Raw genomic sequence first — 12514 nt, 5'->3', positions numbered from 1 at the left:
TAACAAGCCGATGTAATATCTAGACAGTTACGGTATTAAAACAATCCAGCTAAATTCACTGAAAAGTTGGATCAAAAATGAAAACCAAATAAGTCAGCGTTTTAGTCCTAATTCAAAATTCCCGCCAAAAAGCCGTCAATATATTTATTACATACAATGAGAAATATTTCTGGCAGGGGATTATTTCAAGAATTAAAAGTAAAACCTGTAAAAAAAAAAATAATAATAATAATAATGATAAAAAAAAAATAATGAAATAAGTTCGGTTTTGTATCTATTCTCCCCTTCCAAAATGTGTTACAACTGAAAATTATTTTACTTTTTTTCCCAAAATTAGATATTATTATTATTATTATTTTTATTTTTTTTATTAATTTTTTTGTAATAAAAGTTGAAGCAAAAAGGTCTATAGTCACAGTCATAGTAGAATATCATGTTTTGGTTTTTTTGTTTTTTAGCATGGGTGACATTGTGTTTTTTTTGTTTTCCTTCAATTGTTAAAAAAGAGAATATTTTAGAAACAGCAACACTGATGTAAAAAAAAAAAAAAAACACACACTTACTGTATTTATTCTCAATTACTCCTAGAAATGCAAATTAGAATTTGTACTTATTTTCTGAACTGCTTAATCCTCATAGGAGCTATTTGTCTGTTTAGTTTTTTGTTTAAAGTTAATTTACTTTTCTTGTTTACTAATGTAGTATTTTTTGCTAATTGTTTATTTTTTGTTTACTTTTTGTTTATTTAATATTTAGATTTTTTTTTTCCATGGTTATTGCTTTCATTCTTTAGTATTTGGCACCTTTTTGTTTTATGTCTTCTTATTGGTTTAGACCGTGGGCACCTGGGTATAAATAGGGAGCACCAAGTTAGACCAGCATGCACCTGGGTGGGCCTATGGTTTTATACCAGACAACCGGACAGACAACCAGATAACCAGTCATTCATAGACAGACAGACAGCACAAAAGGCCTTGGCTGTTGTTTGCCTGCAAAATCCTGAAATAAACCACTTGAAATACATCTATGGTACGGACATTGTATTTTTGACTGCGTAAACCACAAACCCATGGTGCATCTAGCGGTTATTTGAGTTCTGTTAAAGTCTTAAGTTCAGTTACTTTTGAGTTGATTTAATTTTGATGACAAATAGCCGCTACATTCCTGGATGGGGTCGCTGGGGTGCTGGAGTCTATCAGAGCCACCACTGGGCGAAAGTGGAGTGAAATGATAAAGATTGATCAATTAACCTGTTAAGGTGCTATAAAACTAATAATAATATAGATACTATCCATCATTCAATCATATAGTACACTGACATTACATTACTAATACATAACACCCAACTCTAAACCCTCTGTGATGAAGACACCATGACATGTGTTACACACTGAATACTTTATTCAGACAAATGTCAATTTTTTGTTCACTGTAAAATTAAAAAAAAAAAAAAAAAAAAAAACATCTCAGTTTAGATGGAATGTTTGTTAATTAACTCTGATGAAACTCTTGTGAGGTCCCTTTTGTCTACCACAAGCAAGGAATGACACGAAGAGCAAACAGATGCTTAGCTGAGTCAGACTGAAACCAGCATACATTACAGTACCATAATTACACAATGACATACTGTACTTTGGTCATAAGTGCACTGTTAAGTCTACAAACAATAGGACACACAGCATGACAACTACAAAAATCGTCTCCTAAACACTCCTTTACAGGCACAGCGGCAGACTTAAATATTGTTCTCTGGAAATGTAATCTCTAAATCAAATCTCCTACAGCAGACAGCAGACTCTGACTCTGGCTTTAGGCTTATTACTGCTTGGAGAAGAAGTCTTTACTTTTCTGGACGTCGGGCTTGATGGTGTCACTTCCTGGTTTCCAGCCGGCAGGGCAGACTGAAAAGATAAGCCTGTAATGAGTTCTGGCCCAGAAGACAAAACAGCAAAGACGTGCAGCAAAATTACCCATAAATAACAAACAACCTCTATTGAAACACAAGAAATATACTAAGAAGCAAAGATATGAATGTAAAATGTCTTTGCATCTGAATGATCGTCCAGCATAACTGTTGTTTTATTATTTTTAAAAGACGGTTTATGTGTAATTCTGTGCAGATAAGACCTGAATAGAACTGTCAGATATTTGCACTCATGTGACACACAGTAGTCTTTCTCAACAATCACAAGCAATTTGCAAAATGAAGTGTTAATATAAAAATAATAATCTTAAAAAAAAAGAGCACTAATTGAAAATACTGCTGCTTCCTTCCAGAATTTCAATATGCAATAGATTTAAAGGGTTACAATATATAATATACAGCATAATATTTACATTTCACTGTATAGTTAATATAAAAACAGGAATTCGGAAGTTGGTATGAAGAAACTGTTTATTTTATTTTGTACATTTTTCTTTTGTGCTGCTGTGCATTACTCTATGTTTGAAAAAAAACATCATGAGACTTTATTAAGGACTGCACAATGGCCATAAAATCCCAACCTTCCAAATTACAGATTTCTATGAAGGATTCTGATGCTAATATGCACCTTTTTTGTGAGTCTAAACATTGACCCTGCCGATAGGTCTTAGCAAAATTGTTGATGTATGAAAAACACCAACAAAGCAAGGATGATGTAGAGAAGTAGTATTAGAGCTGTATTTTTACAGAATTTATTTTGTCTGTTGTTTTTCTGACTTTTAGTAGTCTGTTAATAGACATAAAATAAAAGGTCCTAAAGGTGACTGTTACATACACTCAGGAGGCCTAGGTGTTTTTTTCTTTCTGTGTGTTTTCATTGTGTTCCATTATTTAGACCATTTCAAACCCTCATGTGTTATCAGTTCATCCTGTTTACATCCACACTGTGATTTTTACTTTTTTTTTATTATCCCTAAAGCAGAGACTTTAAGAAAACTACTGACCCTGGTTTAGTTTGTTAACTCTATGCCTGTATTGTAGTCTGTGTGGACAAAAAAGGAGATTGTTGTAGACAGTGGGTGTGTTTTTATAAAAATGTTAAGTGAATTTCATGTGAACAAAAAATGGGAATAATGTGCTTTCCCATAAACTGGTTTGGAGGAAATAAGTTAGGGTGAGTTGTGCTGTAACCTAAATTATGGTTACACATGGTTTTAATGAACAAAAGTAGAAGACACTCAGTATTCTGTTGTTGTTTTCATCTAAAATGGATGTGATGTCTTCTTTCATCATAATAATTTAGTCTCTTCGAAGCCTGTTCTAACACTTTATCAGATTAAAAGATGATTAATGTTTGCCATATCAGAATTTGTTCCAAAAGATGTGTTAATTTGCTCTATGTGCATGTACTCTTTGGTGAAAAATGGCAAAAACCACCTCAGGGAAGCTAATTAATTAATTAATTAATTAATTAATTTTTTAAAAAAATCTTCATTTCTCCATATTTTCCACTCCAATTAAATATATTTATCATGTCTAAGCCTTGGCTCCCTGATTACATGAACTTTTCTGCTTTTATGGAGCAAGTGACTATTTTTGGTAATTTCTGCAAACATTTAATACGAGGCCAATCCCGTGCCTCAGTGAGATCCAGAAGTATATTGGTTTTTATAACAATATGCAGTGATTCAGAGAGATTTTACAGACATTTTGAAGCTGTAAATAGTGAATATGAGTGATTTTTTTTAGTTTAGGACCTTATAACAGCTGTTTTATTGCGTGAGGAGGGAGACTGTTGTCACGGCAACTGATGAGGAGGTAGATGACGATGTCCAATAACACACAAAGGTTAAAATTTTGAATTTCAGAGCATTTCAATGAGTGTCCCATAAAGGGTTAAGTCAACATGGATGGACCTGATTAGGGGTGATTCCTTCCATGTCTTTCTCTATTCCGTGTTTCTACTGACTACATTCAAGGCAATTCGTCATAATTCCCATGTTCAGTGGAGTCATTAGCCCCCAGTGGTGTGATATGGCTATACTAACATGGATATAGACTTGGTAACCAGGACTACATTACAATCTGCAGTTCCTACATACCTTCTCCGTGTTTGTCGGTGAACTGAAAGGCTTGGACCAAACGTAAGGTCTCCTCGACAGAGCGGCCGACTGGGAGGTCATTGATGGTGATCTGTCTCAGGATTCCGTTACCGTCAATGATGAACAGTCCCCTAAAATACAAATAAAGTCTTCGTGAACCCGCCCCATGAAACGAACACTATCTATCACGATGTGTTATGTCTTATTGTTTTATGCATTTTTATAGTATTTGCTTCAACTGTTGTTATCTTATAATTTGCTTTTAGATGTAAAGCACTTTGGTCTTCTTTATGTTGTTGTAAAGTGCTATATAAATAAACTCTGATCGATTGAAAACTAAAGATTCTGCTCCATTTTTTTGTGCAAAAGGTGACATTATTTCCTTGAGAATAATTACTACACATTTAGGTCATGGCACAATGGAAAAATCCCTCACTTTTTGTCAAGCATCCTCAAACTAAGCTGCACAAAATATAACATTTTTTTGTCCATATCTTGAATTCTCTGTAACAAGTAAAATTGTTATAACATTCAGACGACAGCGGCTTTCAGTATGAGAAAAGAAAAATTACTTCTTACTGAAAACATACAGATTCTATCAGAGGTAATATAAACACTTGTGTAAAAATAGAAAATAATAGCACATCCTTATCGGAACTTGAAACTACAGCCCAAAAAATTTGATCAACTAGTGATAAAAATGGTGGCGTTTTATCTTTATTTCATAAAAAGAATTCTTATAATATGCACTGTTGCCCATGAAGTTGTAATAATTGCGTTTTCAGACATATTTCTGTTTTTATTTCTATTCATACACAAAAATAATCACCTTTGTCCAGGTCCTGTGATTACATACTGACTCCTAGTTACACTTTATATATCTAGAATAAATCACATTGTCACAATCATTGCATAAGAGGAAGTAAAAAATATTTCATTCCAACTTTATGTGCAACAGTGTAGTTAATAATCATAGCCACACATAAAGTGACTAAGTATGTGTTTATATCAATGAGCTCCATTCACAAACAGCGTCACTTACTTTGACAGATTACGGCTACTAATGCAGAATTGGACAGAAGCTATTCGAAAGAGAGTTCAACTGTAACGGGCCTGGTTCATGGTGGTGTTATGACATGTATATCTCATGTTTATCTTGCATCTTGTTTCTAATCTTAATGAGTGTATAAAGATAAAAAACAACACTTCCACAGTTTTAATCCAACCTGTAAGCGATGCCCTCATCCTCCTTCAGGACTCCATAATCTGTGGAGATGGTGCGTCGTGTGTCGGAGACCAGGGGGATCTTCATGCTGCCCAGGCCGCCCTGTTTACGTGGTGTGTTGCACCTTTAAGAGCGTAAACCAAAAAGAAAATATGAGGATTCTGCAGAAGTCAATACTCAGTCTGGGTATTTAAGATCTAAAGCTTTATAGCTACTCAGTACAATCCATTATTTATCCCCTTGGGGCAGTTTGTTAGGATAAAAAGTAACACAGTAAGTCACTAAATTAATTATGAAACTAAATAGAGGTACAAGTGTTAACAGTGCAGGAGCAGTATACACCATGAATATATTAGAGGTGGTCTTTTAAAGGTGGGTATACTGTATTTCCTTAACAAAAGGGAATCAATTACATGCTGGATTTGTATAACAGCCCATGTCAAGTTTAATACAAACATGTAAAATCCAATTAGGTGAAAAAAAAAAAAAAAAAAAGATGCCTGTCATGTAATGTGCTTCCAGACAGGCACAATGTTCACTTCTGCATGTTTAATGTAATATGGTCAATATTTTATTGTAGACCCCTCATCTGAAGTGTTATTGTCTTCGTCACTGCAGGTGTGTGTTAGTTTTTTTAGCAAAACTGCTATTTGGAGAAAAATGTGAGATAGAAGGACATTTATGCTATAATAGCACTGTGAAGTAATGAATAGATATTATCTATTGAAATGTTACAGGGCTTTTATTTTATAATGGTAAAGTAAGTGTTGCATTTGTACAAAAGGACATTACTTTAGTTTTTATCATAAATTTAGCAGATCAAAATAAGGTTTCACACTAAATATAACCATTTAATCTTATTAAAATTAAAAAATAAAGGCCTGACTCTAATACAAGACCAAGCATCTTCTGCAGCTTTGGTAAATAAAGATCCCAGACACTATTTGAGATACTGTAATAATGAATGATTGTATGATTAACTCATCGATATCAACACTGTCTGTACCTCAGAAAATGTTGACAAAGCATTATTTGTAACAGGGTTCCTACAGGTTTCCACAAGTTAATATTAAGACTTTTTAAGACAACTTAGAACAGAATTTAATGCCCATTTCACAGCCATACTGGCAAAAATTTATGACTCCTAGAATTTAGGAAAATGTACTAATTTACTCCAATACCTTGACCCAGGGGGCTGCAAACTTCGAGATAATTGGTTCCTATTTTCAATATAAATTGTCAGGTTGGAATGAATAGAACTGAGTAGATTAAAGTTACTTTCTTTCTAGTTTAGACATATCCCAGACACATTTAAAAATAATACAGCAAACCAGTTTATGGCAACAAAACTTAAGACCTACCATATTAAATTTAATACCTTTTAAAGACTTTTTGAAGATATTAAATGCAGATTTGTAAATTTGATACTTTTAAGACTTTTTCAGACCCCGCAGGAACCCTGTGTAATTAACGCATCTTTAAAATCATTAGAAATCAGATACTGTTGAGTGGAGCATCTAAATCACAGTAATTCAATGAGTAAGGAATTAGGAAAATAAAGAAAATGTAGAACTAAACATCAAACAAGTTTTGTTGAGAGCAATATTTGATCTCTTGACCTATTATTTTCTCTGTTTCCCAGGAAAACCGCATTAACAGCACCAGTTTCCGCAGCTACTCATAGTTTATAAGATGCCGGTGCAGATTAATTGTTTGTCTCTAATTCACATACAGAGAGTTAAATGATAAAAAAAAAAAGTTACCAGGCAAAATGTGAGAAGTGTGAGTCGACAGAGGCGGCGATAACCTCACAGCCGATCTTCCTGAAGTCTTCGGCGGCGTCACTGAATGCGATGATCTCAGTCGGACACACAAAAGTGAAATCCAGAGGATAAAAGAAGAAGACAACATACTTTCCTGCAGCAAAAGGGGAAAAATAAGACTATTGAGGTAAAATCACATGACAGTCTGCTGAATATTCCTGTCTTAAGTGGTGTAAATGTTGCCCATTCACAACAACAAAGCACTCAATCACAGATGAGGGCAGCATCAAAGCAGCTCCAGGATGAATTTTACCTCTGTAGTCCGACAGCTTCAGATCCTTAAAATCTCCATCTGGCATCACCGCTTTGGCTGTGAAATCTGGGGCCAGTTTACCGATTTGTGCTTTGCCTGCAGCCATTTTCAGTCTGACTGGATTACAGAAGAAGAAAACAGCTTAAATAACATTTCAACCACAATTTATCCTCATGATTGCAAATGCTTGTCAATGTGTGTTTGTGTGTCTTTGTGCGATCATGGCTACACTTTAAGCCTTCCTCATTTGCACATGTGAAAAAATACATCCATGAAATCCCTCTGTATTTCAAATAATCAGATAATTATTGACTAATCATTTGTCAATTCAACAAATTTTCCACATTACAAGCTGATATTGTGAAATGATTTGTTACCAAAAGTCTAAAACTGTAAAGATAATTATCAAGTAATACAAAAAACAACAAATATTCACCTCTTAAAACCTGGATCCAATTAATTTTAGCATGTAATCAACTAAAAAAACATATTTTATTTCCTACCTATAGATTTTTAAAGCCATTATTTACTCACTGTGTTAAATCTACTGTAGGGTGAAAGGACTATAACAGACTTAACTAATACAATGCATGTTTTCTGTAAGGAAATATGGAAAACAAGTCAAAATGTGCAGTTCTGTACTGTGTTGGTGACATATGACAAAAATAAGACAGAGCAACTAATAAAAAATATTGTAAATCACACAATATGGCTAGTTACAAGATCCAAATGACATGTCTTTGACACATGACACATCTTTTTGTAAAATGTATCACATCATTATGGATAAAAGAAGAATTGAAGCAGATGAAGTGCTACAGATGTCAAAGTATACAGAAAAAAACACATAGATGAAAACAAACATGAAAAATCATCAAACTTATACATTATATTCCCATAAAAGTAAAATGTAGAAACAGAGCGAGGTGAAAATTGCTAAGAAATTGAAATTTCACTTACTAAAACTGTACAGTTTATATGTGAAGTATTATGAGTATGTCTGTGTTGAAGTGGGTGACAAAATATGATGATAATACATAAGATTTTATATCATATTATAATATAATCCCATATGTTCTACCTCTAGGCTTCTGAGATGAGTTATAAAGAACAGTTTCACAGCAAATAATATCTGGTTTCAACTTCAGTTTAAGAACTAACAGTGAGCTCATTTGTGTTTCATTGTGATAATTATCTAAACTGACAATTTTCTCAGGATAACATTTTTGCCTGTTTCATTAACTCCATGTTTTGTTTTGGGTTTTTTTATATTATTTTTGTGTGATGTATTTTACTATTGTGTTATTTTAATTGCCCTATTTATGTTTTATGCCACTCTGCACTTTTAATGTTAAGGATATTCTGATTTTATCAGTGAAAAGTGCTGAAGACATAAAGTTTACTTATTTACTTATCATGTCAATGTGCATGTTTTGCTAGAAATACAAATAATTTGAAATTAAATTAAAAATGAATGCACAATTAATATTTTATATCAAGAAAACACATTCTATAGTGAAGACAGGTATTCATTATAAGCATTGATCTGGATTAAATGAATTGATCGGATTTATAGATAAAATCAAAATCACATCTGTGAAAATTATGCCAAATAATGTTGAAAGGTCAAAGCTGGTAAGAACATATGACCTTTACAACTGTATTAATAGCTTTATTACCTCTGAAAGTAATAATGTCCCCTTATCTGTTGTCTGTCAGGTAGGATTATGCAAAAACTACTACACCTATTTTCATGAAACTTATCGGATGTGGCATGAGGACGGAAGCTTCAACATTATCCTGGACTTTTTTTCACTTTCTCTGAACATTGTGAGACAGGGTTAAATCCGGGTCTCTGGGGGCCTTGGCGGAGGTATACACCCCATTGCCTTTAAACTCATCACCTACAAATACAGCTCCTGCACTTCCCTTATGAGACCGGGATTCAGAAAACTGAAACATAGCGACTAGTTCCACTTTTTTTCCACTGGTTTTCATCTGTTTCCGCATGTGATTCTGTAAATGCAATTCATTTCATCACAACACTTTACTTTCTTCTAACATCAACTGAAACGCAAAAAGTGAGTAAGTTTTTTCTAGAGAGTGCGTCAAGGGAAAAAAATATCATTCTACAACTTTTAGAGAATAACAATAAACTCGTAACAAATTAATATTTTATTTCCTTTTGAATTCTTGGTTTTTACAATGAACTGCGCTGAGAAAAAAACAAACAAACAAAAAAACACTTGTTGAGTTGTAAACTCAACCCAAAGCAGCCCATATTTAAAAGAATTTAACTCTTAAATATAACCATTACACCTAAACAAGAAAATTAGAGGTAGAAGTAGTATTATTTGCAGTTTAATCACATACATACCTCAGTTTTTCCACCTCTTGTCCTACTCAGTCCGGATCAGAGTGCAGACACTGACAGCCGTGTTCTCGCTTTTATACTCACACTCACTTCTCGCGATAACTCAGTCCAGGACGTGAACAGAGCTCACTTCAGTTCAGTCCCAGCCCATGCTGCATGACTTTGCAGATTTCTGACTGAGGAATGTTTTATGGTCTTGTGAAACCACCTCAGATCACAGAGTAAGGATGAGGAGGCAAATGTTGAGACAGATTTCCTGTAAGATTTTTTGGTTTAATAGTAAAAGTTGATGTTATCCATAACCTTAGTATATTTATTCATCTTTTCATCAACACAGAGCAGGTTTTGAGTTCTGTTTATGAGGCTTCATCATATGACTTTTTGAGGATGTTGAGCATTCACATTACAATAGTGTCTCTGTCTAACTGCCTCCCACAACCAGTATTGTAAAATAATACTCTGTTCTATAACACAGTCTGACAAAAGGGATTTTAGGTAATGAATAAAAATCAGCCCAACTCAAGGAATTGTTTGCATCAGTTTTAATGGATTAAGTTATAAATCATCCTTTTGCTTAAACCAAAACTTTATCCTTTTTTTACACTGTAAAAAGTAAGATTTAATTAAATAAATAAGTGCAACATTTATATAATACATTAGGTTAAAGTTTGATTAACCATATTAGTTCAATTTTAAACAATTTCAGCAGATGTAACATGGTACATCTGATATTTTTTTTTAAAGTTGTTTCAGTTGTTTGAAATTTGAGCTGAATTTTGCACTTTTTTTTTTTTTTTTTTTTTTTTTTTAGAAATCGTATTGTTAAAAGGCTGAGGGTCATTACAGCTTTGAGTGTTGGTCTTATTATAATTACAGGTTTGGTACAATGGGAAACTGTCTTATAAGAGCCCCTGTCCCATATTTTTGGTTCTTTGTGGGTTTCTATAGACTTTTAAGTTGATTTAAGTTTCAGTAAAACAAGTTATGTAACTTTTCACTTCTTGTACTTTTTTAATACTTTAATGGGTTAATATTCTGCTCCCTGTTTCAATGGTATTGGCTTATCAGTCATTTACTAATTAACTTTTTTGCAGAGAGAATAAATCACTTGCAGCACCACCTTCTACAACCAGTATTTGTGATCTGGAGCCACAAACACTGAAAGCTTCTTTTTTTTTTTTCTGTAAACTATGCTCTCCATGTTATTTCTGGGCCAATAGTTTCAATATTTTTATGTTACAGTTATGTCAGAGCAATAAATTCCTGACATAATTTTTTGGTACATATTTGCCAATGTATCAGAAAGACTGAAGGGAAATGACATGAATAATCAGCATTACTTCAATAAACTTAACATGCGCTTTCTGTTTCAACATTACTGTTACTCTGTAATATGGATAAGTTCTTTAAACATCTTATTTCCCTCTCATTTCCTGGAATGTCACTTACTCTCAGACTATATTGTGTGTGCAGAGCAAACAGCAGAATGAGTAGATGTCCATGTTGCAACATTTATGGGCCGCAGAAGGAATTTTTCACTCTATTTCCTTCTCACCACAGCTATATTTACTCATGGACTGTGAAGAAAAGCAGCCATTGTTCATGTGAGTTTGACACTGACTGTCATTGTAGTGACGGAAGCATTTAGGAGTTTGCTATCAGTTAATTCATGTTTAATTTCAGATTGGTTCCTGCACTCCCCAAAATAGGCATGTTTCTCCTTGAAAAACTGGTAAATTAATCCAAACCAGACAAGAAAATTAATTTTACCTTTAGATTTGTTTGTTGGTTTGTCTATGCAGGACTGAGTGAAAGTGTAGGACAAGGAAGAATGAGTAAATTCTGAGAGAAGCTGGATTTGTTTTCCGTTTTTCTAAAGTTGCAAATACTATTGGTGGTTAAATCCTATTTTGTGATTTTTCTTCTGAAGTCACATTGTTACCATGTTTATCTATCGACACCATAGAATAATTATTAGGCCTCAGGAGAGTCTTTGTCATCTGTATTTGTAATCGTTAAAATCATCATCACTTGTTCAGGTTACTTAATTTGTGGCTGTACGTTGAACTGGTTTGTGGTTAAGACAAGATTTCTGTGTTGAGGCACATTTTACAGACAAAAAAACTTGCACATGACAAGACTTCAGTAAAATCAATAACAAAAGCTATATTCAGACAGCAGGTCTTAATGCACAATTCAAATTTTTGGTGAAATCCTATTTTTTTGTGCGCTCATTCATATTACACATTAAATGTGACTTCCATCAGTTTTGAGTATGAACTGAATGTAACCCTGAAGTGACCCGCATGCACGAAAAAGGTCCTGACATAAAATGTGACCACACAGGCATGCACTGTGTTTACGGAAGTAACACACACAATAGTGACGTTTGTCGCATTTCAATGATGTAAAAGTCGGATAAATGCAACCTTGCCATTCAGGCCATTGCAAAATATTAGATATGTATCAGATTTAGAACCACATATGAAAGTGACCTGGGTCGGATTTGAAAAAATTGGATTTGTGCTGTTCAAACTGTCTGTAACAGATCGGATACAGTTCACATATGGGCAAAAAAATCGGACTGGGCCACATTTACCTGCAGTCTGAACGCAGCCTTTTAACCCTTTAAAAAATGTGAAATGTTCATTCAGATCATGACAAATTGCTTCGGTACTGATTAAAACAGCTGCGCTCCTCTGTAATAAATGAATCCATACACAGTCAAATGAAGACTGAAACTAATTTATCTCAGTTTTTATGACAGTTAAGACTGGACACATCAGTCATTCAAAGACCCAAACACCCACAGT

General features: G+C 33.8%; 1 protein-coding gene across 1 annotated transcript; it reads right to left on the bottom strand.

Annotated features, from left to right (window-relative positions):
- Positions 1-1379: 1379 nt before the first annotated feature.
- prdx1 (peroxiredoxin 1) lies at positions 1380-9792 on the bottom strand. The gene is made up of 6 exons (XM_030161077.1): positions 9705-9792; positions 7328-7444; positions 7015-7168; positions 5253-5375; positions 4027-4157; positions 1380-1901 (listed from the first exon to the last, which is right to left on the bottom strand). The coding sequence occupies exons 2-6, from the start codon at positions 7431-7433 to the stop codon at positions 1819-1821; spliced, it is 597 nt and encodes a 198-aa protein (XP_030016937.1). The 5' UTR covers positions 7434-7444; positions 9705-9792; the 3' UTR covers positions 1380-1818.
- Positions 9793-12514: the final 2722 nt, after the last annotated feature.

Source organism: Sphaeramia orbicularis, chromosome 17 (assembly GCF_902148855.1).
Source record: "Sphaeramia orbicularis chromosome 17, fSphaOr1.1, whole genome shotgun sequence".
In the NCBI taxonomy this organism is placed as follows: Eukaryota; Metazoa; Chordata; class Actinopteri; order Kurtiformes; family Apogonidae; genus Sphaeramia; species Sphaeramia orbicularis.
The sequence above is the reverse complement of the archived record's forward strand: the minus strand, read 5'-3'. Positions and strand labels throughout refer to the sequence as shown.